We start from the raw sequence: 26,850 nt of genomic DNA, 5'->3' as shown, positions 1-26,850 counted from the left end.
AATGGTCTATCACACCAAGCTGGGTGCCTAGCACAGTCCTGCATGAGCCCTGCAGTCCCAGACCGGGTTAGCACAGACCAGCTGGAGCTGACTTCAGGGGAATGGATCACCAGCAGCTGTGGCAATTTCCAGACTTCCCAACACATAAACACCTAAGAGAAAGTAAAAGGCCAGTTGGGAACTCTATTAGAACTGGGTGACAGCAGAGTGTGGTCTAGCCCCTGACCCCAGTCAAGAAGTGGCTGAGGCATGGCGGCTACAGCTGCTGCCCTGTGGCTTTCTCCAGCGCTCCTGGCCTGCAGATAGTAGGGGGACCAAGTGACCATTCAGAGGGTAATGACTCTGCTTTGACCTGCTTGGATCTGGATCTTGCTCTTGGTTGGGGTCCTGGGGAAAGAAATGCCAGTGTGCCAGAGCTTAGGGTGGCTGTAGAGAGGGCACCCTCATCAGACCTCCGACAACATTTGCAAAACCCCCAGCAATTTGGGACACAGCTCTCTCCACTGTGGAAGCAGAGCCCTACCATGGCAAAGAGCTTAAAAGTCAAGTAATTGTCTGGCAAGATGAGCAAGTATAGGAAGCACAATCAGGCCATAGAATCTTTTTTGGGGGACAAAAAGGATCAAAACATGGGACCGGAAAAAGTCAACCAAGTCAGAACTCCTGCATCAAAAGCTTCCAAGAAAAATATGAATTAGTTACAGGCCATGGAGGAGCTCAAGAAGGATTTTAAAAATTAAGTAAGAGAAGTAGAAGAAAAATTGAGAAGAGAAATGAGAATGATGCAATAAAATCATGAAAAGAGAGTCAACAACCTGAGTGGAAAAAATAACACCTTAAAAACCAGACTATTGGTGGCCAGGTAGCGCAGTGAGTAGTAAGAGCACTGGCCCTGGTGTCAGGAGACCTGGGATCCGTTCTGGCCTCAGATACTTGGCACCCACACAAAATAACTGGCCATGTAACCTTGAGCAAGTTACTTAACCCCAATTGCTTAAAAAAAAAAAAGAGGCAAGAGAAAACTGAGTGAAGGGGAAGAGCAGGAAGGTGAAAGGTCAACCTTACTCTAATTGAATTTGGCTTAAGGAGGGAATAACATACACACTCATTTGGGTATCTTACCCTACAGGAAAGTAGGGGGGAAGGGGATAAGAGGGAGGAAGATAGAAAGGAGGGTAGACTGAGGGAGAGGGTAGTTAGAAGTACACACTTTTGAAAAGGGAAAGGGTCAAAGTAGAAAATAGAATAAGTGGGGGGCAGGATAGGATGGAGGGAAATATAATTAGTCTTTCACAATATAACTGCTATGGAAATGTTTTGTGTAACTGCACATGTACAACCTATATTGAACTTCTTATCTTCTCAGTGGGGATAAGTGAGGAGGGAAAAGGGAAAGAATCTGGAAATCAAAGTTTTAAAAACAAGTGTTAAAAAAAGTGTTTTTTACATGCACCTGGGAAAAAAGATATACAGTCACTGAGGTATAGAAATCCATCTTGCCCTACTAGAAAGTTAGAGGGGGAATGGGGGAGGATGTAAGAGAGAGCAGACTGGGGGAAGGGGTATTCAGTAGGCTTGCTATCTTGGGGTGGGGGTAGGGGAAAGATGGGGAAAAAATGTGTAACTCAAAATCTTGTGGAAATGAATGTTGAAAACGAAAAATAAATTAAATAGAAAAAAAAAGAGAAAAGAGTCAAAGAATTTTAGAACTGGAAGGTACCTGCCTAGTCCAATCCACATGAATCCCCTTTACAACTCGCTTGACAAATGACCATTCATTCCGTTTTTGTTTCACAACCTCCAGTAAGGGAGAACCTAGTGTTTCGGGGCAGTGCATTCCTTTGATGGACATTTTTTCCTTTCATGAAGCCTAAATCTGCCTTTTTCCAAATTCTATCCACTACTCCTCTATCTGCCCATGAAGACCAGTCAAATTAAGTCTTGATTCTTCCTCCACACAGCACTTCAAGTGTTTGTCGACAACTGTCATGTTTCCCCTATTTTAAGAAAATGTTCCTCCTTTCTTTCATTTTTCCTCCTGCGGCATGCTGGTCACCCTCTTTTGGACATTCTCCAACTTGTTCAAGGTCTTCCTAAAATGTGGTGCCCACAGGAACAGCCACACTGTGCGATGACTGACTTTGACAGACTTAGCCTTTCTCAGCGATGCAAGGATCTAAATAAACTCCAAAAGACTCATGATGGAAAATGGACGATGGAGTTTGGAGGCAGACTGAAGCAGTTTGCTCTCTTTTTTCTTTTATTCTGTTTCTTCTTTCTTGTGGTTCCTCCCATTGGTTCTAATTCTTCTTTACTATTGTAAAATGTAACTAATGTGAAAATGTTTAATATGAATATATATGTATAGCCTATATCAGATTGCACATCATCTTGGGGAGGGGGAGAAAATTTAGAACTCAAAATCTTATGGAAGTGAAAGTTCCATAAACTAAAAATAAATAAATAAAAGTTTAAAGGAATGTGTTGCCCAGAGCTGAACATAGTATCCCAGATTTGGCCTGCCAATGGCAGAGTATAGCAGGTCCAGCACTTCCTTGTTCCTGGACAGTATGACTCTGAAGGCAAACTAAGATCACATCAACTTTCTGGACCATGATGTTCCGCTGGTGACTCACATTGAGTCTGCAGCACACTAAAACATCCAGGTACTTTCACAGTCATTGCTCTCTAGCCATCCTGTCCCCATTTTGGATCTGTTAGGTTAATCACATTTTATATTTATACCTACTAACTTTCATCGTCTTGGATGTGGCTCAGATTTTAGGAAATTGAGATCTGCCTGTATTCTGATTCTTTAATCCAGTGTTTTAGTCAGCCCCGTCCCCCTAATTTTTTATAAAAATGTAAAGCAAGAGGCAAACACAGATCCCTCTGCCACTTCGCTGGAGACCCCTTCCAAGCTGACACTGAGCCATTATGATGACCCTTCTTTAGGGCTGGCCACTCAACTCGTTCCAAATCAGTTGCATCTTCCTATGATAAATATAAGAAATGCTTTGATAAAATATAGGTAAATCCAGCATTTCCCTCATCTACCAGCCTAGTAAAAAGGTCAAGGTCTCCCACTGAATCCAGGGTTATATTCATTCATCCTGATCTATAACTCAGCACTGGACCCAGATAACTCTGGAGGAGAGAGGGAGGCTGGTGATTTTGCACAGCCCTCCCTCATTTAAATTCAATTTACTGGCATGTCGTGGCATCACCTCCCTGATGTCATGGTCCTCTCCCGAGAATGAAGGGCAAGCAATAACAACATTGTCAAAAAAGGAAACAGACTAGCCTGGCATGACCTGTTTTTGGTGATCGTCAACGACTCCTTTAATAACATGTTCTAGAATTTTACCAGGAATTGAAGTCAAGTATATTAACCTAGAAGTTATCGATTCTATTTTCTCCTCTTTTTTGAAATTTGGGACATTTGATCCTTTCCTGTGGCACTTTTACTTGAGTAGCTAACTACAAGGCAGATTGATAACAGCAGTAGATAGACCTAGAAATTCATTACAGATAAACTTTAAAATAGAAACCAATACCCAAACCCACAGTTTCAGATGTCCATACACAAATAAAAAGGGTATGGGCAACAATCATAGGGAATCAACAATTCTAAGGCCAGGAGATAAATTTGACTTCATAGGGCCATTGAGACTTGGCAGAATGAAATCTAGTTCTAGGAAGCTAAGCCTTATCCAAAAGGAGCAGGACAGGTAGAGGAGAGAAGGGGAAAAGCGGCAGAGAATGTTATAAGATATACTCATTGGGAGATCTCAGGGTGAGAAAGGTAAGCATGGTGGAGGGCATGTGGGTGAAGATCAGCAAAGGCAAAAACAGAATTGAAATAAATCAGCACCAGAATATGCTACAGACCACTTGGACAGAAAAGGACATGTAGGAAACAGATCACAAGCCTAGTAAGGAGGTATAATAGAGTGGTGATGGGGGGATTTGAATTATCTGAACATCTGCTGCCAAAAGCAGTACAGCCAATAATGTCGGGACCTGTATTAATGATCATTTCATCCTTTCAAAGGCAGCGGAAGTAACAAAGGGAAATGCTGTTTTGCAGCTCATCTGTGCCAATAAGGAGAAACTGGTTGCCGCAGTGAAGAAGATGAGAACTTTGTAGGAAAAGTGCCAGCTACGTCTGAGAACTGGTGACAGAATAGAAAATCAGGGCACAGTCACAAATACATGCCAGATTGTAGGAAAGAACACTTCTCAACATTTTTATTTAAAGTTGAGTCCCAAATTCGATCCCTCTCTCGCTCCCTTCCTCTTTCCCTGATATAGTAAACCATCAGATATAGGTTATACATGTGCAATTATGTAAAATATTTCCATATTAGTCATTTTGTATAAGAAGATTTGAATAAAAGGAAAAATGAAATAAAGGTAAAAATAGCATGCTTCAGTCTGTATTTAATCAATATCAGTTCTTTCTCTGAAGGCAGATATGCTTCATTACAAGTCCTTTGGGATTTTTCTTGGATCTGTGTGTTGCTGAGAGAATCTGTCATTCACAATTCTTCCTTGAACAATATTGCTGTTACTGTGTACGACATTCTCCTGGTTCTGTTCACTTCACTATGTATCAGTTCACATGTTTCCAGGTTTTTCTAAAATCATCCTGCTTGTCATTTCTTTTTTTTTTGCCTTTTGGAGGGCAATAGGGGTTAAGTGACTTGCCCAAGGTTACACGGCTAGTTTTTTTTTGTGTGGGTGTTAAGTGTCTGAGGCCAGAAGCGAACGCGGGTCCTCCTGACTCCAGGGCTTTACTCACTGCGCCACCGAGCCGCCCCTTTGTCATTTCTTTTAGCACAATAATATACCATTACAATCATATACAATAACTTGGTTAGCCATTCCCTAACTGAAGGGCATCCCTTTGATTCCCCAATGTTTAGCCACCACAAAAAGAACTACTATAAATATCTGTGTACAAATAAGACCTTAGGAAAGCACATTTCAAAGTATTCAGAGAAAATTCAGGTAGGATGTCATGGCCTAAAATTCTATCAGAAAAGTTAGCTCTAGAGGAAAAGGAAACTCTCCAGAATAAAATTCTGAAGACACTAATAGAAACAATTACAGTGGGGGGTGGGGGAAGTCCTTTGTCTAAAGAGACCAGAGTAGATATGCAGAGAATTTATTGATAAGCTTTGATGGAAAAAAAAAAAGACAGAGAGATATAGAAGATGGGAAGTAAAGGGGAGGTAGCTATGGAAGAATTATGTCAGGAGCTTAGAATGAGCTGAGGTTGGTGAGACAATATAAGGCCAATATAATCTAAAATAATCCCCCATGCCTATATATTTGGGGAACGAGGCAGTATCGTATAGTGAATAGGTGGCTTCAGACATGGAAAGATCTGTGTCCAAGTCCCGCTTCTGACCTACAAACTGGCTACGTGAGCCTGGGCAATTCAATTCATTTCTCAGGGTTTCAGGCAAGTCAATAAGACCTAAGAAAAAGGTGCATAACCCTTGCTGATTTGCACTGGTATAGGGGGTTTCTTGACTTGTTCCCTACATGCCTGAAACCACAGGTCTACACTCCCTCATTCCCTGAAAAATTAAGGGAGAGAGAAATATCAAAGGAGAGAGAAGATTACAGTTCATGGTGGATAACAAAATGGCTTAATTCTTATTTGTCTTCTGTTTCTTTTCCTCCAAGGTGAATAATCTTTGGACTAGAAAAGAGAGAATAAAAAATGACCAACAGGGAGTTGAGATCCAAGGTATGTAGGAAGATGGTAAGTCCTCAGGGCCATATGAATTAACATCCTTTGATCTTTGAAATACTGGAAAATAAGAGAAGATGCTGGACTGGGTTGTGGCCAATATTGTCCTCAGTTTTTTTTTTTTTTAACAGACAGGGTTGATGCCTGTAAACTATAGTGTCTGGGAGTAGGAGGTGATAGCACCACTGTAGTCTGTCCTGCCGTGGTCACATCACATGTGAAGTACTGTATTTAGTTCTGGGTACTTCATACCAGGAAGAAGGTGGCTAAAGGCCTTGAGATGATAAAACATGAGTAGATAAATAAACTGGGGCTATATAGGGCAGCTAGGGGGTGCAGTGGATAAGAGCACTGGGCTTGGAATCAGGAAGACTCATCTTCCTGCGTTTAAATCTGGCTTCAGACACTTACTAGTTGTGTGACCCTGGGCAAGTCACTTAACCTTGTTAGCCTCACTTTCCTTATCTGTAAAAACAAGGTGGAGGAGAAAATGGCAAACCATTCCATTGTCTTTGCCAAGCAAACCCCAAATGAGGTCACAAAGAGTCAGACATGGCTGAAATGACCTAATAAAAGCAACAATTTAGGTGAGAAGAAAGGGGACATGATAGCTATTTTAAAGTATTTGAAAAAAAAAATCACACAGAAAGGGAATTAGTCTTGGTCTGCTTGATCCTCGAAAACAGAACTCATAGTTAATGGGTAGGAGTTGCAGAGAGAAGATTTCAGCTCAATGCAAGGAAAAACTTTCTAACCATAGGAGCTATACAAGACTGGAATGGGCTGTCTTGAGAAGTAGTGAGATCTCACGGAAAGTCTTCAAGAAGAAGCTGGATGGTCATTTGTTAGACATGTTACAAAGAGGATTCTCATTCAGGTATGGGTGGCTCTAGATGGCCTCTAAAGTACCCTTTGAGATTTTGTGCATGGACCACAAACTCAACCTAAATGGATCATGCTGGGTTCTGAACAACAAATTTTAGGGATGGCACCGACAAACTGGAGAACATTAAGCCTATTTCCTCATCTGTAAAATGGGGATAATTATGGCACCTCTCTCATAAACGTCATTGTGAGAATTGAATAATTTAACACATGGAAAGCACTCGGCAAATTTTAAAGCATCATATAAATGCCAAATGTTATATTAAGAGTGGTGAATGGTGAGAGGATTACAGATCATGGTTTGAAGAAACTGGGAATGTTTAGCTTGGTGCAGAAAGGACAAGGAGATAAGCCATGCAACTGTCTTCAAAATACTTAAAAGGTTTTTAGGAGGAAGAGGGATTTTTCTTTTGGCTTCAGTTGACAAACTCAACAGATGGAAGGCCCAGGAAGGCAGATTTCTGCTCCATCTAAGGAAAATCCTTTTAACATCCAGTATCTAAAAGAATTAGCTGTTTCAGGGGATTCCCCTGAGTTTTCCCATCACCAGAGGTCTTCGAGTAAAAGCTGAATGACCATTTTTTCAGTCAGAAAGGATTCTTGCCTAGGTATGGGTTGTGCTAATGACCTCTGAGGTCCTTCCCTCTGACGTTCTATGAGCCACAAAGCAGTTCTGTCTCCCCCGTGGTTGGAATGAGTATACCCCATGGTCATAATTTCTGGTTTACAGGAATCATATATTTGAAATCCAATTAAGTCAATATTTGGTGTCCCCAGTTCTCCCATTCAGAAGAGAAGGTACAGTTCTTTCCACACATAAAATTAATTGAAGGACAAGTAGCTCTTTCGGGCCACTAGCTCACTAATACAATAAAGTAATAGAAGGCAATTTCCTTTGGAAAGTAATCTGCATAGGGGCAGAGAGGTGCAGTATATGGACACACAGAGAGTGATTATTTATTTACTTTTAGTTCTATTTTTGAAGTTTGCATGGCATCTTTTTTTTTCTCTCCCAGCAATGAAACCTCAGGACACTGGGACTTCTTTCCTGGTCTTTATGAATCCGGGAAGTTCGGGAGCAGGGGAAGTGGAGAGGGGAGGAGGCGGCCTCACCAAGTGGCTCCTACCCAGGCTCCGTGAATCAGAGATCCCTTGCATTTGGATGACATTTTGCACTTTTCCAAGTCTTTTCACATTCAGTATTTCATGAGAGTCTCACCAAAAGCCTGACTCTTCATCACTTCCCGTAAGTGAGGGCTGACTTCCCTGCGGTTACATGGCTATTCAACACCAAGGCTTGGACGCCTCCTAATTTTAATTTTCAGTACTGCATTCTATCAGTTGCAACATACTATCTCCTTATCACCCCTTAAAAATAAGGGAGGATGATGTCCTCCCTGTCTTTATTTTTTTTTTTTTTGGAGAAGGAAAGGAAGGCAAATTGGGGTTAAGTGACTTGCCCAAGGTCACACAACTAGCAGGTGTGTCAAGTGTCTAAGGTCGCATTTGAACTCAGGTCCTCCTGACTCCAGGGCCAGTGTTCTTTTCATTTGCCCCCTCCCCTTCTTTATAAGGAAGTTTGTGACCTTGGGTATTGTACTGGACTCATTAGTCATCAAATCTGGGTTGTGGTCCCAGTTCTGCCACTTACAAGCTACATGACTATGGGCAAATCACTGTGAGTCTCAGTTTCCTTTCCTATACATAAAGGCAAGGAGGATTTCGCTGTGGCAACAGGAATTGGACAGTTATTTGTGTCCCCCCACCAGTGTTCTGGGACCTTCTTAGGTTTACAAAAGACAATTTGACATGGCAGTCTTTGTTAGGTCACACACCGAGCACAGGGACAGCTTGCGGGGGCTGACAGAGACAGAGATGGTAGCCTTACTCAGTAAAAGGTGAGAAGGTTGGAGCTGCCCAGCAGGGCTATTCAAGCCATAACCCAGGGCAGTTTTCTCTTTCCTCTCCTCTGAGGTATAGATTAGGAGGCAAGAAACTGCCCAGAGAAGCATTCTAGCAGCAACACAAAGAAGGTCTCCCTCCAGGGTCGCCAAGAGTGAGTTCTTGTACCCACTCCAAAATCTGTTCCCTGAACAGGAATCTGGGGGGAGGAGATTATTTTCAATTGGTTTATGAGTTGATAATAATAACAATGATAACAGCAGCTAACATTTACATAGCACCTACTATGTGCCAGGCCTCACATGTTAGGGGCTTCACAATTATTTTCTCATTTAGTCCTCACAACAATACTGGGAGGTAGGTGCTATTATTACAGCATATTGCAGATGAAGAAACTCAGGTAAGTAATTGCCCAGGGTCTTACAGCTAATAAGTGGCTGACACGGGATTGGAACTCAGTTCTTCCTGACTCTAGGCCCAACACTATCCCATGTACCACATAGCTGCCCTTTTAATTGATGGATTTTCCTGTTCTTTTTTTTGTTGTTGTTAATATTGTTCAATTTACTTTTTAACGTGTGATTTCTGGTGATTTACCAATGCATAGGGTTCACGCTAAGACTGTATTTCCTTTTCTTATATAATGAATCTAATCATAGTGAGGACCCTCAGGGCAGAAGACTCCCCAGCACATGTAAAGTGGGGGTAACAGGATCTCTACCAAAGGTAGGTAATTGATACCCAAGAGAAGGTAACGACTGAGAGCCCTGTTGGTCTGCAGCAAAAATGCGAAGGAGGAGAGGTTTGGCTATCTTTGGGCTCCCATTTTTTCTTCCTCCTCCCTCAGGCTGCCAAAATTCTGTTGCCTGAGTCTCTTCAAAGAACTATTCTACGGAAGTAATTGGCGGTGTGTATTTCTTAGGGAGCGCTTGTGTTTCGCTTCCCAGGGCATCGCTGTACTACAAAAGGAGAGTCTGCTAAAGAAGAGGGTGCAATTCTGTGCGTCAGTGGAGGGAATCCACCACAGAGGCCTTCGAGAAAGCGTAAGGCTGCCCTGGTTGGCTCTTCTAGTCAAGGGTGAAAATCAAAACAATCTACGTGCCCAGAACCCAGTAATCAAGGCTAGGCCACACTGCCAGCCCCATTGTACAAGAGGACATTCCTTACTTGGAGTGGTGCCAGACCTTTAAACTCATCAGTGGCCTAAGTGCTTGGTAACATCCTACGCCAGGTGAAACACCCAGCCGAAGGACTTCTCTCTTTATCTGCCCCCTGAGGTGAGGTGAGGTGTGAGGATTATAGGTGAGGCTGTGTGAGCTATATGTACTGGGTTTTGATAGGACACCCCCACCGGAGCCACCTAAGCCCTCATATACTTTTCCCTTTCACGCTTTGTGGGCAGTACAAACACATCCCACTGTAATCCAAGCGTCTGGCTGCTGTCTCCTGTTTAGGTTACAGGGAGGTGTGGTACTGTTTGCCCAGAGATAAAGGACTATCTGGAACCTTGGCAACAAGGCCTCCTTCCCCAAACAGAACTTCTGTTTACCCTGCCTGAATCTGCTGGGGGGTTTTGCAGGGTTGCTAAAAGACTCCTTGGGAACTGCTCTGGGCTACCAGCAATCATAGCAGGCAGGAAGGATTCTGTTGCCTTTTTCATATATACAAAGCCACTCTTCTGCGTTCATTCAGACAGACTGGACAAGGCCCTATAAACACTCCGGGAATCCTGTTCCATGAGGCTGCTCCTGGTCTATGTTGGTTCAGAGAGCAAAAGTTTTATTTCTGACTCTGCTGGAAACACCCTGTGAGACTGTGGACAAGCTTACAGGGAAAGGAAATTTTTTTTTATTATTATCATCTCTTCTTTCTAAAATGTTATTATTTATTTTGAGCATTCATTTAAAAAATTTTTGAGTTCCAAATTCTTTTTCCCTCCTATCCCTCCCCTACCCAATGAGAAGGCAAGAAATATGATCTCAATTATAAATGTCAAAAAAGGACATCTTTAAATGAGGAAGTTGGACCATGTGATCTCTTTTTTTTGGTATTTTCTTTTACACTTAAATATAAAATGAGAAAAGAAAAAAAAAACCATTGCTATCTATGTACATAGCAGACCATAAGAGACGACTCAATATGAAACAATAAATTTCCATTTCAAGAAAACCTATGTAATAAATACTACACATTGTTTTCAAAGCTGCCTAGCTTTTCTTTGCTTCCTTGTTTGTTTTCTTTTGTTCTGTTGTGTATTTTTCAGTCCCTACCCTAAAAAAGGCTACAATTACACAGATATGTGTATACATACAGATAAACATGGACATTATATGCAAAGACAAATGCAAGACATATGCAAGATGATAGACAGACAGACAGACAGATATGACTGCACTAGGCTTATTTCCTCCTATCATCTGTTTCTCTGAAGGTGGATAGCATCTTCCTTCAAAGTCCAAGTCTTTCCATGTTTTTCTAAATCAACCAGCTCCTCATTTTCTACACTACAATATTCCTTTCTAGATTCAAACAGCAGACCATATGATCGCAAAGGTCAATCTGAATCTAACATTCCACGATTCTAGTTATGCGATCACATGGGTCTCTTTTAATGTGGGATGATGCTTAGAAACAGGCATCAGGACCTACCATAATACCTGGTATGTAGCAGGTGTTCAATTCATGCTGAATGAATGGAAGAACATATTCTTATCACTGATTTATTTCTAACTATCACTCATTTGTTTGTCATTCCAGGCCCTCCACAACCTGGCCCACTTTCCCTACCTAGACTGTAAATTTCATAAGGGCAGGGAATTTCTTCAACCCTGAAAAGAGGATAATGGCATTGACCTCCTAGGTCCGCCCTGAAGATCAAATGAAATAATATCTGTAAAGCACTTATCATGGTATCTGGCACATAGTAGGTACAATATGTGAATGTTATTATTATTATTGTTATTATTAATCTCTTTGTGGTTCTTCCTCCAACCTGTCCAGTACTTAGTACAATAGTAGCAGTCAATCCAACCTAATGAATCCCTCTTCCTCAGAGCTGGTACTTTATCTACTCCATGTAGCTTGGTCTCCTGGCTGTCCCCTACATAAGTCGTGCTCAATCACACCCTTCTGCATGCTATACAGATGTCCATTTGCCGCAATCAATCCAAAACTTTTATAGCCCAGCTGAATTTTTAGTTATAATGGTTACATAAATAGTCATACAGTAGCCCAGCCCTATCTAACTATCTCTTAAAATATCTAAAAATCCAAATATCTCTAAAAAGAACACCAGAACAAAGAATGATAGAGAAATCCAAAAGGAAATCATGGTAGGTGCCTTGGAAATCATGGTAGGTGCCTTTGTCAAGTCTAAGACAGCACAAAAGGACAGCCAGTGCCCTGGTTCCTGTGGGCACTAGAAAAGGGGTAGTGCTAGAAAAGCCATTGTGCATACAGATAAACAGGCCTGATGCCTATTGCCAGAACAGAAAAGAGATGCTCCAGGGACACCCAAAGCTTACACAGTTCAGTATCCAAGGGCTAGAAGACTGGAATCTTTTCGCAAATGAGGAAGTTCCAGGATGCAGTGCTCAAACCAGGATCCCTAGGGAGACTGGAAGTTTGAAGCACTCTGAGCTGAGGAACTTGAGAAGGTCCCAAAGACCACATCAATCTGAACTCAATCTGAAGGAGAGGTGGGGAGGGAGGGAAGGAGACAGGGAAAGGGAACAGGTTAGAGGGAAAAGGGTACCAAATCAGAACTCTGGAGAGCCGACACAACAGGGAAAGTGGAAGAAAGCAAATAAACCAGACAATCCCTCAGGAGCAAACAAGGCCCATCTCAGAGGACAGGAAGGGGAGAAACCTATTTGTGGCACAGGTTCCTGAATCAGGAACTGAGGCTGGAGAAACGAATAACAGAAAAAAAGATTCCAAACACTACACAGAAATATTATGGATTCAGGGATACCCAAGACTCAAACCCAGAAGGAAAGAGTAATTCCACAACAACCACAAAGAAAACATTAAAAAAAAAAAAGTCTTGGTCACAAGGATCTGCAAAGAATGAAACAAAAAAACTTTTTTTAAAATTATAACTGAAATGAAATCTCTGGAGACAAATAGTTGAAGGCAAAGATATATAGCATAGAACAGAAGATAGAAAATCTTATCTTACCTAAGACTCTAGGAAAATTGGAATAGACACAACAGAAATCAATGACTTCATGAGACAACAAGAAACATTAGACTAAAAAAAAAGAAAAAAAATGAAAGGTGTCCAAAAACTGACACGGAAAACAGGTCAAGGAAAGATTATTTAAAATCATGTCCAAAAAAAGTTTAGATTCCTTATTTCAAGAAATCATAATGAGGATTTCCCAGATCTATTAAAACGAGAAGGCAAAGTAAAAACGAAACAGTCCACAGGCCAACTCTTGAAAGAAACCCGCCAAATCAAAACTTCTAGGATTGTCATTGTTAAAATTCAAAGCTTCCAAGTCAAAGAAAAAATACTGCAAGGAGAAAAGAAACAACAGTTTCAATTCCACAAGACTCGGCAGCAGCTGCTATAAAATGTGATGTGCCAAAAGGCAAAGGATATGGGATTACAACCAAGTATAATTTTCCTTGCAACACTGAGTATAATTCTACAGTTAAAAAAAATATGCAATAGAGAGCATGCAAACATTCTTGAGGAAAAGAACTTTGAAATGCACACAGTAATTAGGAGAAACCTATAAAATAAAATGCACACTTTCCATTCTGAGCAATCAGCAGGTGCGAAATAATGATGAATGTTTACAATACAATAGCAAGAGAAGAGATCTATGACCAATGAGAACTCATGTGTCTCCCAAGGTCATGGAGAAGTTAAGTAATAGACAGGGAGGCCCTCAGGATATTTTGTTCTGTTTTGATGGTCTTGAGAGAAAAGAAAATGTAAAGAATAATAATACTAGAGAAGGAGGAAGAAGGATTGGCAGAACTTCTTATTTCTCATAAACGCGATATGCTAGAAAGGAATATACAAATATTGAGGAAGGGCTAAGGTAACCAGGCTTCACAGGAACCTCACTCTAATCTGAACCAGACAAAGTAGGATTGAACCAAGACACACACACGAGGACCCGAGTTAAAATCTGACCTAACTTTACTAGCTGTGTGACCCTAGGCAAGTCATTTAACCCCAATTGCCTTTAAAATCATAGATCAGGAGCAGCTAGGTGGTGCCCTCAATAAAGCACCAGCCCTGGAATCAGGAGGACTTGAGTTCAAATCCAGCCTCAAACATGTACTAGTTGTGTGACCCTGGGCAAATAATTTAACCCTGTTTCCCTCAGTGTCCTCATCTGTAAATAAGCTGGAGATGGAAATGGCAAACCCCTCCAGTGCCTTTACCAAGAAACCCCGAATGGGGTCACACAAAGAAAGGAACATGACCACCAAGAAGCACATAGTTAAGTGCTTAAGAAATGGTGTCAATGGGAAGTTATGGACAGGTAGGAAATTGTTACTAATAGACCAAAGTTTCTACAGGACCCAATGGAACCGAAAGGCAGGGAGGACAGGCACTGAAGAGTAGGGTTAAGCTAGATAGGAATGAGAATGTGATAAGAGGAGGCAGGAGACAGATATTTTGCCTCAACAGACCCTGTCCTTGAATTGGAGATTAGAGGAGTAAAAGTTAGGGGAATCTTCCTGCTATCTGTTGAGGTAAGAACCAGCCATTGAGATGTCCCGTCCTCTTCCTGTGATCACGGAATACAGCCCGTGTGTGGACCGTCACTCCCGACACCAGGGATCTAGACACAGAGGCAGTGGGGAGCTCTAACCAGACGTCCTGGTCCCAAATCCCTGGTAAGCAGTTACTCAGGGGCCAGACTGGACTCATACTGGCTTTGGTGATATGGTCTCATCCCAAGATGTCAGGAGGTGAGAAACAGCCAGGATATATCCTACATGCAGAACCTACACTATGGTTCCAGTTTCTAAAGGTTCTGAATACCTGGTGGCAAAGGTCCTTTAAATACCTGTCTCCCAGTGAAGATAATATGCCTTATCAAGTTACAGACTTGCAAATGTAAAGCTACAAAGCAGTCATAATGTCATACAGACTACACTCAACAATTTATGTTTGGTTATTCTTTTGTGGATTGTGTGGTTTCATGTTATAGGATTATAGGATTTAAAGTTCTATGGAAATCTTAGAGAAACTTCTGGTCCAGGGGTGGGGAACCTGTGGCCTTGGGGCCACATGCGGCATTCTAGGTCTTTGGGAGGGTTTGGCCTTTTGACTACGTCCAAGTTTAATAGAATAAATCCTTTTATTCAGGGGATTTGTTCTATGAAGTTTGGATTCAGTCAAAGGGCCGCACTTAAGGATCTAGAGGGCCACATGTGGCCTCAAGGACACAGATTCCCCACCCCTATGTCTAATCCAACCCCCTCCTCTTTACAGATGAAGAAACTTAAAACAAGAGAGGTTAAGTAATTTGTCTAAGGTCGCACAGGAATGGCAGAGTTGCCATTGAAACCTGGGTACTCTAAATCAATGCTGCTTTTAATGATCAATTCTAGTAAACAGTCTTATGGGGGAGAAGGCTGAGAGAAACAGCTCAGTGAAGTTCTGGATCATCTGACGGTTTCAATTATTCTTAATTTCTTCCCCTGTTACTCATAACAATTCAAAAGCTACCTAATACATATCTTGTTCTTGGGAGAAGTTAGGGTTATGTATCCTGAGGGCTTAGCACAAATGCCTAGTTCGCAGTAAGCATTTAATAAATAATCATTGATTTATTATTAACCTTATGAAGAATACTCTGGTCCCCTCACACCGATTATTAAAAGATCAGCAAAGGAGTCAGCAGAAGATATAAGAGAAAACAATTTATAATGACAGAATCTTGTTACAAAATATATTCATTCTGGGATACTTAACTTCCTAATGCAAAAAGTAATAATACTTGTAAAAAATCTGACAGTGATGCAAAACTTTAATAATGCAAAAATGTTTCCATCTTGTCTTGATTAACGTCTGTCTTAATCTTGGTTCACAGGGTAGAGGTCATGAAGAAAAGGAAGATGTCATCCTTGGCCAGACACGTGGGTGGGACACAACCTTTACCTGTTCTTTAGTGGCCCTGCCAGAGAGAGTCCAGGTCTGCAGGTAGTGTGGAGCTGACCCAGAGGGGATGCTGATAACATGTGTATACAAGGAAAACTTGAAAATATCCTCTAGAGAGGTCCTTGTCCGTGGATGGACCATGGATGGCCGTGGGGGAGCAGAATGGAATAGACTGCAGACCAGTGCCTCTGTGACTACCCCCATCTCTGATCATGTGAAATGATGGGAGTTGACAGTGATCATAGCAACTATCTGAGCCACTAATTTAGGAAAGAGGGCACCTGCCCAGAAACAAGTCAGGAACATTTTATGGCACTAGAAAAGCTCTAGAATGGAAATTCTGAGTACCGCCCCAAACGGTATGTCTCTTTTCCTTGTAAGGGCAGCAGGTGGTGCAGTGGATAGATAGACCACCATGCCTGGAGTCAGGAAGACTCATCTTCCTTTATTCAAATCTGGCCTCAGACACTTATCCAACTGTGTGACCCTGGGCAAGTCAACCCTACTTGCCTCAGTTTCCTCATCTGTAAAATGAGCTGGTGAAGGAAATGGGAAACCACTCTAGTTATCTCTACCAAGAAAACCACAAATGGGTTCACACAGACATGACTGAAAATGACTGAACAACAACAAATTTCTTCCTAAGGTCCTAGGAGTCATTCACTTGAAAGGCAGGAATAGCAAGCAAGCAGAAGAGAAAGTTGGGAGGCAGATGGACGGGCCGTTTGCTGTACTCAGTATGTAGGGTGCCAGGAATGTGGTCAGGTTCTATAAGGTGAGTTCAATCATACAGAATGTTGGGGTTGCTAAGGGAGGAAGCCACTCTCATTTCCTCACAGATGACTCTTCAAAAAGCAGCACCTTATTGAGAAGTAATTGAAGAAACAGGACTGACTGGGAAGAGGCGAGCCAATTGCACTATAAACAGCCAATCCAGGAAATAAGGTTTCATAACAACAGAGTCACATACACAGGTTTCTTCCAGCTCACTGTCTTCCAACAAGGCCAATGTGCCCATTGTCTTCACTGCTTCCCCTCATCTACTGGACTTTCTGCTTTGCCAACCCAAGGCAATTATTCACAGATTTCTAGGTTATCATGTAAAAACTTCATTCTCTGCCCAATCCCTGTACTCCAGGGCTGCTGAACCAAAGTGTTATATTCTCCCCAACCAGACACTAAAGGAGGGCAAGCCTGAAGCTCTGAAAAACACAAAAAAGCATTGAGAAGAGTTACAGTTTAATAGCTTGTCATTCCAAGGCAAAAAAAAACATCTGTCAACCCTGGTCCTACTACTGCAGATTCCAGTCGAATCTGCATTTCTGGACCCCATCCCACTCTAGCACAAACATGCTCCCTCCTACCTTAGCTCCTTTGTGAAAACTACTCTCCTTCCTCTCATTATCCAAGCTGTACCATCCATCCTCAGTTCAAGCTCCCCTCATGACGTCAGTGAGGCAGCTTCTGGGGTTTTGCATTTATACTCGGCGGGGGGCAGGGGGGGGGCAGGAATACAGTGGCAGGCCCCTAGCGGGTGCTAAATAAAGGTTTGTTATCCTCTACCTCTATATGTAGGCATCTGTATGTATTTATGTGTGAGTGTATGTGCATATAAAATAATACAGGTGTGTACATATGTGCACACACCACACCATTTCTAGTCAAGAGTTGTCATAGGGGAGGGACAAACCTTAAGGCATTTTGATGTGCCATGTGTACCTTCAGGGCATCCTAAAGTGTTGCTTGCAAAGACTGAGAAACAATAAACGAGACCTTCTGTGTGCTTCTTGTCATCTCACCCACAGGCACTTAGCTGGGAAGATGAGGCTGCGCCCCTCAGTACTAGACCCTCTCACCCCTCTCTACTGCCATGCGCTGTCACCCTCATGTATTCGACTTGCCCAGGTCAATTTAGCGATTGCTTCAGGCCTGTGGCCAAGAAGTTGATGACACATAATTTTTCTGCATATTGGCTCCATTTTCTTCCTCTTTTAAAAAGTAAGTAAGCCTTATTCATTATTCAATTAACATTAACAAATCCAAATATTTCAACATACATAGTTGTCTCAACACACAATTTGGAGAAGAGGATTTTATATGCAATTACTAACTTTTATTGTGTGAAGTGCATGTTAAATGTGACATTACATTACAACAAAACTGTCCTGCTTCTATGTGTCGTAGGACCCATTTTCCAACAGTACTAATTCACAAGGGACATGTGGCGAAGGTCCAACCAAAATTAGCCTAAATCAAAGAAAGAAGGCTCAGAATTTCTCTCATCTATATTCAAAGTCAGCAGGAGAATAGAGGGCAGGAAAGACACTGGTTTTATCTGTCTTGGCAAACTTAGGACACTGGAACAATGTCTCAGGTGCTCTCTCTTTCCACCCTTTTATTACCCTTCTCCCTGTCTATGCAAGGATTTAATACCTGTCCTGGAGCCTTCTCCTGAAGGAAACAGTTCTAAGTATCGGGAAAATTAAATCCTGCAAAGGTAGTAGCAGATAATGGCTCAAAAGGATTCCAAGGCCATCCGCATTATACAGATATAGGAACACATGTATGTATATAAGTATACATGTATATATTTATATGGAGTTCAAAAATTTCATTGTTGCCTTTTTTTAACACCATAGATATTTCTCATGGAAACACTTATATTTTAACAAGGGACACTTAAATTTAGCCTTCCAAAGTTAAGGATGTTAATCTCTACTGGTACAAATTATGGCATTATGGGCATGAGGGAGGCTTTCTCAACCTCCAACAATATAGAGGAGACCTATTCTGTCCTAAAAAACTTACAATCTAACTGGGAAGACAAAATAATTAAGAACATAAAAATTCTACATGACTAAATACTACATTATATGGTCAAAACCACTGGTATTGTAGGAATTTATGGCAGACACCTAGGAAGCTAGAGAAGTAAATCAGAAGGAGGTGGGGGGTATAGGATTTGATTAGCCAATTAGTAAAGAATTCAGGTTCTGCTGTTTACTCCCTGTGTGACTTTGGGCAAGTTACCTCCCCTTTCCAAGTTTCTTATCTGTAAAATGAAGTCAGATTAAATGGTCTCTAAGGTCCCTTCAAATGAAATCCAAAGCTCCTACATATCTTTCTTGGGCTATGACAAGACACTGAACCCATTCCACCTTCAACTTCGTCACTTTCATATTTTTCTTCCTTATTTCAATTTTCTATCAAAGAAGTTGCTTTGTGGTCTTCAAAGTGAGCCAAGAAAGACTTTTAGGAACTGATGCAAAATGAAGTGAGCAGAACCAGTAGAACACTGTACACAGTAACAGCAACGTTGTGATGATGAACTATGAATAGCTTAGTTCTTCTCAGCAATACAATGATCCAAGACAATTCTAAAAGACTCATGATGGAAAATGCTGTCCACATCCAGAGAAAGAACTGTGGAGTCTGAATGCAGATCAAAGCATACTATTTTCACTTTATCTTTTTTGTGGTTTTTTTTCTTTTGGATATGTTTCTTCTTTTACAACTTGACTAATATAGAAATATGTTTCACATGACAAATATGTAATCTATTTAAAACTCTCACCTTTTGAGGGAGGGGAGAAGGGAGAGAGAGACAAAATTTGGAACTTAAAATTAAAAAAAAAATGAATGTTAAAAATTGTCTTTACAAGTAATTAGGGAAAAAAATACCATGTAACGACAAAACAAAAACCAAAGTGACCCAGAATCAACTTGGGCGTTCTCTCTCACTCCGTACTGAGGGCTCAGCTATTTTCAGTCAGCATAGACACAATATGGAGGAACATGAGTGTCACAGAATTTATTAATTTTTTTATTAAAACCAACATCTAGGCAGAACAGAAGAGAGAACTTTCAGATTTACACTTTCTTGACAACAAAGAGAATGGTGAGCTCAGGGAAACCAGATCCTAATCCCCACCCCCATTGGCTGCACGGAGTCCCACTGTGACAGAGAATGTTCTGTAACTGTGGACATGAGAGAATGTTGTTGCCCATGGAAAGAATTCAGCTTAAACTATCTGGCTAGGACTTATTTTAACATAATTGTTATGCCTTGGTCAAAAGATAGCTGTAATTACATAACTGAATAAAACAATCCTGTTGAGGACCCCTTAATAGAGGCTGACTCACATAGGGGACCTCACATTCAGTTCTTCTGGACCTTCCCCCTAGAGCCGGCTTCCCTCATTCTCTTCCTAGGGGGGAAAAAACGATTGAAATAGGAAAACATCTTTAATTAAAATCAGGACTGGCTCAGTGCTTATCTTCTCCAGCTAGGAGCAACCATTTCTTGAAACACTCTGTACTTTTTTGGCATGGCACAATCCTCAAATGTTCAGGCACCAAGAGAAAGAAACAGGAATCTCAGTGGTCCAGGGGAGTAACGACAGACAAGAGAGCTCAAGGCAAAACAGTGAAACTAAAATGTGTGGTAAGACTGGAAGAAGCCCTTTTAGATTATCTTTTTCAAACCTCTCATCTTATAGAGAAGGATAAAGAGACCCAGAGAGGGGAAATAAGCTGCCTAAGTCACACAGTAAGTGGAACAGAAAGGACTAAAGCTCAGATCCCCCAACTCCCAGCTCTGGGTTCTCAACTCTTCCTCCTAGACAAAAGGCTCTGACAACCTCATTCAGAAAAATGTGTTAGGGTTTTAATGTTATCCCCTCCTCGTAATATTTACATTTTACAAGCAGAAAGCAGAGAGGGAGCAGTGATTTACTCAAAGGTAGTGGAATTCTCAGCTTTAACAAGGGGTCCTATGAGACTGTCAGGTATCACACTACACCGAGGATCTTGGACATTTCATCGAATCTGAGATTTTCATTTTTGAGGGAACCTGACAACACCGGAGTACACTTTGTTCTTCCTACTCATGCATGTTTACATTTTATTATTATAATAACTGCAAAAGTAAAAAGTAAAAAAAAAGCCTTACAGTTCTGGGCAGGTACATTCTGTGTGGGCAGTAGTGGGAACCCGACTCCGGGAGATTTTCAGCCACCACTGAACCTGCCCCAACTGTAGCCTCAGAAGCTTCTGGGGAGAGTAAAGAGCTGATGGACCCCACGGCTTTGTAAAGAATAGCCAAAAAGCAGTCACCTAGCCTTTGCTTTAAAATTTGGCTGAGGGTAAGCCTGTTAAGTCCTTAAGGTACCCGAGTTGTTCCACTCTGGGATAATGCTACTGTAGGAGGTCTTCCCTAATACTCAGTCTAAAACTGCCTTCTTATAAAAGAACGTCTCATCTCCTCCAACATACTTCCTGGCTTATCCCGTGACCCTAGCCGCCAAACTCTGAGTTAGAAACTAATGAAATAGTCAGCAGGACATCAATTATTTGATGCCCAGATTGGAAGAGCAGGTGCCGTTGGGCTAACCTGGGTAGCATAGAAACAATATCCATTTATGACACAATGAAGTGCTTCTCACTCAAGGTCCTGCTTCCTCCTCCAGCTCCAAATAGGCAGGACTAACCTTACACATAAGCAGAATGAATAGCCAGCTGCACTAGAGAGGCTTACTACAGACCCACATCAGAAAATATCTCTCTACCAACCTTGAATACTCTACTACTTCTACTTCTAGTGGGTTAAAACACTATGCCCTTCCTGTTATGTTCCTTGGGTATATTACACATCAATCTACTGGCCCCAATGAGGAGATTCGTCTGAATTCAGTTACCAAATCACCCAGCTGTCCCCTTATGAGGCTTTGAGGAACTGGATCAGGTCCAAGTAATGCAGGAAGCACGGTGCTGGGTAGGTGGGCTAAGGGCTATGAGTACTTGGAGTGGGAGTAGAAAGGAACAAAGACAGAAGAGAACCAAGGGTCACCAAAGACAAATTCTGCCAGAAGAGGAGGGAGACTTGTCATGGGAACGCAAATTTAAAGATCTTCCCTGCCCCTAGGCTAAAGTGCCCCTGAAGCCTGGGGTGGGAGGCTTGTTTTTCAGTAGATACTTCTTGATTGGCCAGTGGGTCCAGAAGGTTGTTACATTCTCTGAGCCAGGAGAAGGCTATATAAGCCCTGATGTGAGGCTTTGTTTTGGGACTCACTTTGAGAAGTGTTCTGCGATTTGATCTGGATTATGGGAAGCCGTTGTCCAGAGCCCCCCCCCTGGCTTTGAAAAACCCAGATGTTGAAACCCAGATGTTGACTGGGTATGGATGTAATGGTTGGACAGTTTGAAATCTGTCTACTAGATCTGTTTCTGTCTTGATAATTCTGTCTGTGTACTTTGAAGTTCGGGGTGCCGACCTTTTCCCCTGAACAAGGTAAACGATATATGTCTGACTGATTACAGTAAGCTTGTTAACCCATTTTGAGTTGCTTTCCCTTATCAAAGCAGATCCAAGAACCTGTGTTGGCAGCAAACCCTGAGGATGCTTGGGGTGCTTGCTGCTACAAGACTGCAAAGAACAGATTCACTCCAGGTAACACAGAAAGCCTGATACTCCTGGGAGCTAAATTCAAGGCCCCTTCTGTTTTCAGAGGGGCACATCTTTCTGAGGTGGGTGGAGGGCAGAAGTTTCTAGAAGCAGAAGGATAGACTACATGATGATTTTGGAAGCCCCAACATTCAGTAGGAAACTTGATGTTCAGATATATAAGATTTGTCAATGGGTGGATTATCTGTTTTCCATTTGATTTTAGGAGAATATCTCCTTGGAGACTGTTTTACCTAGAGATTCTGTTATTCATGCTGTTCATACAAAGCAACTGGACTGTGAATTAGAGACCAGAGCTCTCTGCTACCAACAAGCTGGGTGCTGTCGGAGAAGATCATTCTCCTTCTCCCTGGATCTTGGCTTCCTCCTCATGGAGCAAAAGACGCTGCAGTAGGTGGTCCCCAAGGTCCTTCCGGCACTCACCTTCTAATTCATCAGCCCTCTAGCACCTTGGATTCTCAAAGAGCACTGTCCCCATCCTGCTTCTTCTTCAGTCTGTCCATAGAGAGCACTACAGTTACACCCATTTTGCAGAGAGGTAAAAGGGTAGGCCCAGCATGACTGAAGAAGCTGAGATCTGTATGTTTCTACATTTTGAGCCTCCCTTTTAAAGGCTAGAGGATACTTACTGTTTTTATAGCACTGATGGCCAACCCCTTGTGTGTCACATCATTTTATCCATCCATCCATAAAATGCTATCCATTTTTTTTTTTGCTTCTTGGAGGACAATTGGGGTTAAGTAACTTGCCCAAGGTTACACAGCTAGTTTTTTTGTGTGGGTGTTAAATGTCTGAGGCCCGAAGCGAAGTCCTCCCGCCTCTGGAGCTGGCGCTCTACTCACTGCGCCACCTAGCTGCCCATTTTATTTTACAAAGGAGTACTGAAGAATGGAAAAATCATTAGATTTAGAATCTAGGATACCCAGATTTGAATACTGCCTTGAACATTTACTGGCTCCATAATCAGGAATGTGTAACATTCAGTTTTCTCATTTGTAGAATGGAGTGATGAAATTCTCCATGTCTTGTTCAGGTATATTCTATCTACCCAACAGATTCATTGTGAAGAGAGCATTTTTGTAAACCTCAAAGCACCACTTAAATGAGAGTTATCATTTAAGACAAATCCCCTATATTCTCCCAGGTACTGCTCCGTTAATTTTTTTTTTTTGCTATTTAAATTAAACACAGGCTTGTTTGGTTTTTTTCTTAGGGGTTGGGGGCAGGGAACAACTGGAAGAGCTGGGAAGAATTTCACCCGTGAGAAGTGACTGAAACACGCCAGAGAGGCAGGAGAAGGGATTACGAAAGGACCAGAAAGTACGATGCTGGGAGATGGTAGGATGATCTAGAAAAAAGGGCCACTCAAGAAGAAGTCAAGGGCTTACCAGTGAGACCTGAGGAAGTTCAGCAGCAGGACGATTAGGCCCAGACAGTAACATGCGAGATAGGGAGACCCAAAGGCCCGGCTCAGCTGGCGTGTTTTGTATTCCCATCTTGCAACCTACATATGAGAAATAAGAAGAAAAGGAGAAAATATTTTAGGAAATCCTGCCAACTCATTTTATGTGAACATTCAGTGACTTTACCAAAATATATTCACATCAACTATGTTTATTCATGAAAATAGTTGACAAAAAGACCCCTATTCTTGGGGCAGCTGGGTGGCACAGTGAATAGAGCACCGGCCCTGGAGTCAGGAGGACCTGATTTCAAATCTGGCCTCACTTAACACAAAAACTAGTCGTGTGACCTTGGGCAAGTCACTTAACCCCAAATGCCCTCCAAAAAAAAAGAAAAAAAAAGCCCACTATTCTGGCAACATAGGCTAATGTATGGCCGGGGCTACTTGCCTAAGATGAACTATATTATCTAGAACACTGCCAAGGACGGGAAAGGAGACAACAAAAGTTCATGGAGCAGCCAAGCAGAGATAAGGTTCATGCCTTTCACTCAGGTCTTCCTTTAGAGTCAAGTGACTTTTGGTTTATGGACCAATATTAAAACTTTAGTTATTTGTTTTCTCAGATCAGAGCAAATTAGAATGGAGATCAGCTGCTACTGAAAATGAGTGTTATGTTATTTACTGCAGTTGAAGGAAACCAAAAAGCATAGTCTTTTGGACAAGAGTTGGTTTGTCATCATTCTCTCTCTGAAGTAAACTAATAGCATAAGTAATGTTGTAAGGGGTGGTATAATTAAACTACTTAGGAATACTGAAGTATTTCCAAGTGCTTTAGAATCACCATTTACATACAGAAATGAACATGCTAATTATGAATCATGTCTATCTATTACAACAGGCTAAGGACCTTCACTAGATGACATATACTACATATTCCATAATTTAGATTTTTTATTCATTCAGTCTGGTGTCTGGAAAAGAACTTTGGACAGAACTAGATTCCACTTCCTGCCCCATGACTTACTAACCACAAGACATTGAGCAAGGCACAAAGAAGGAACACAGGGCTGGAAGGCACCTTAGGTCAGCTGGTCCAGTTCCACATCTGACCAAGAATCCCTTTCTCAAGATCTCCAATAATGCAGCCTCCACCTAAAGACCTCCAGAGAGAACACAGTAACTGCTGAGGAAGCATCTTCCACATATCTCTAATGATTTAGTCTTTCCTTACTTCACTGAAATTCTCAGTTTCATTTGTAAAACAACTTACAGTATTAAAATCATTAGACCGTTCTGAAGAACTACATGTTACGCATCCACCTCAAATTCCACAAATCCAGAACAGAATTCATTTTTCCTCTCAAACTTGACCATCTTTCTAACCTATCTCTCACTCTCCTTCCTGTCACCCACTATTGCAACATTGAGAGTTCTCTTCAGCTCCTCATCTCTCATTATCTCTGAGATCCCTGAGATATCACTTGCCAGGGTTTCTCACACCCAACCCCTTCTCTCCACTCACATGACCACCATGATGGCCCTCATCTGGATTACTGTAATTGTCCCCTAATTAACTTTTCTGTGTGAGGTCCCTTCCCTCCAAATTTATCCTTCACACAGGCACCAAAGTGATGTTCCTAAAGCACAGGAACATTCCCTTACTCAAGAAGCAGCTTGTACTAAGCTAGGATAAAACCAGAACTCCTCTGTTGGACATTCAAAGCTTCAAAAGCTACTTTATGCCCATTACTCTGCATCTACTCTATGTTCTAGCCAGGCTAGTCCATGTCAGGTATGGTTCCCCATAAAGGACATTCCATCTCTGTCTTGCTGTCCCCCGTCTGCTGTTATTGTTTTTAATTTTAATTTCTAACTGTATTTCACTATCGTTTCTTTTATAATCCTATTATATGCATTTAAAAATATTATATTGAGAAGGGGTTCATAGGCTTCACCAAACTGCCAAAGGGGTGAAATCCACAAAAAGTGACTGAATACCTGGCTAAACAGGGAGAAATGAGAGGCGCAGCCTGAGGCCTTCATCCTACTGATTTATTAGCAGGCTGGTAAACCTGCCAGTCTCCTGAGGAATCAGTGATGATAGTTACGGTGCCTACTATGGCTTCCTCTAAGTCCCAACTAAAACCCCACCTCCTATAGGAAGTCTTCTCCACCCTCTCTATTAATGATTTCCTGTTCATCCTCTATATAGCTTGTGCTCTCTTTCTGTATATATACATACACACACATATAATATTAGAATATCTATATATAGATCTATATATGTATATCTAATATCTACACACATATGTAATTATATACATATATATCTTCTGTAAGCTCCTTGAGGGCGAGCACTGCCTTTTGCATCCTTCTGAATCCCCAGTTCATAATACAGTGCCTAGCAGGTCCTTAATAAATGCTTATGGGTTACTGACTGATTGTCTGATTTGAACCTTACAAAAAAACCCTGGGAGGAAGGTGCTATTATTCCCATCTTACAGGTGAGGAAATTGAGGCCAGGTTTGAACTCAGGTCTTCCTGATTCCAAACCTAGAGCTCAATTCACTATGCCATCTAACAAATACATGGTGTGGGGAAAGTATCTAAATGGTGGGCATGGCAGATAGCGAGAGAGTTAGGCATGTTCTGGCCTTGGGGCAGCCAGATTTAGGGCAGTAGGCAGGTGTGCACTCAGTGAGATATCAGTAAAGGGAGGCCATTTGAACGGCATGTCCTTAGGACAGTGGAACCGTCAATAGTATTGTCCTTGGGTGCACATTTTAATAGAGCGCCTCAGCAGCTGTGATAGGAGCTGTCTTGATTTCATGTGGACAGCAAGGTGCGGTCCTGGAGAACTATAGTTAAGAAGGAGCAATCAAGTTGAAGCTAGAGTCCCTTCCTCCTTTCCTTTTTATCACAGACGCCTCATTTCCCATCTCTTTTCTCCTAAAACCACATTTGCAAGGTGGTCACTTCAGCAGCAAACTAGGCTGGCCCCTTTAAGAAGGGTCTAAGAGGCTACAGGTTGGAAACATAGTCCCTGCTGAGGTTTCTTTGAAGAATGCCTTGAGCCCTGTAGAAATTAGGATTATAAAACATGAAAATAAATGTTAGGGGAATCATAAATGGGAGTTAGAGCAGATGGTAGAAGAGCCTCAGGCTTGCTCTATTACTTACCCAGCCCTCCACACTAATTCTTGGGAAGTGACTTCAAGTAAGAAGTCTGAAAGAAGACAGGTTTTTAACATTAAGGAATTGGCAAGCTGTAAAACAAATTTAAGCAGCATGCCAAAGAA

At 41.7% G+C, this 26,850-nt stretch overlaps 1 protein-coding gene across 5 annotated transcripts in view; it reads right to left on the bottom strand.

The window, feature by feature from the left end:
• The window catches only part of PEMT (phosphatidylethanolamine N-methyltransferase), a 170,341-nt gene that overhangs the window by 53,727 nt on the left and 89,764 nt on the right, over positions 1 to 26,850 (bottom strand). For all 5 annotated transcript variants that reach the window (XM_069087900.1, XM_069087903.1, XM_069087901.1 and 2 more), the window contains exon 3: positions 23,535 to 23,650. In XM_069087900.1, coding sequence (XP_068944001.1) covers positions 23,535 to 23,650 — 116 coding nt within the window. The remainder of the gene's footprint in view (positions 1 to 23,534; positions 23,651 to 26,850) is intronic.

Source organism: Petaurus breviceps, unplaced genomic scaffold (assembly GCF_028583685.1).
Source record: "Petaurus breviceps papuanus isolate PSGF00001 unplaced genomic scaffold, PetGlider_PUasm1.0 183, whole genome shotgun sequence".
NCBI classification, from domain to species: Eukaryota; Metazoa; Chordata; class Mammalia; order Diprotodontia; family Petauridae; genus Petaurus; species Petaurus breviceps.
The sequence above is the reverse complement of the archived record's forward strand: the minus strand, read 5'-3'. Positions and strand labels throughout refer to the sequence as shown.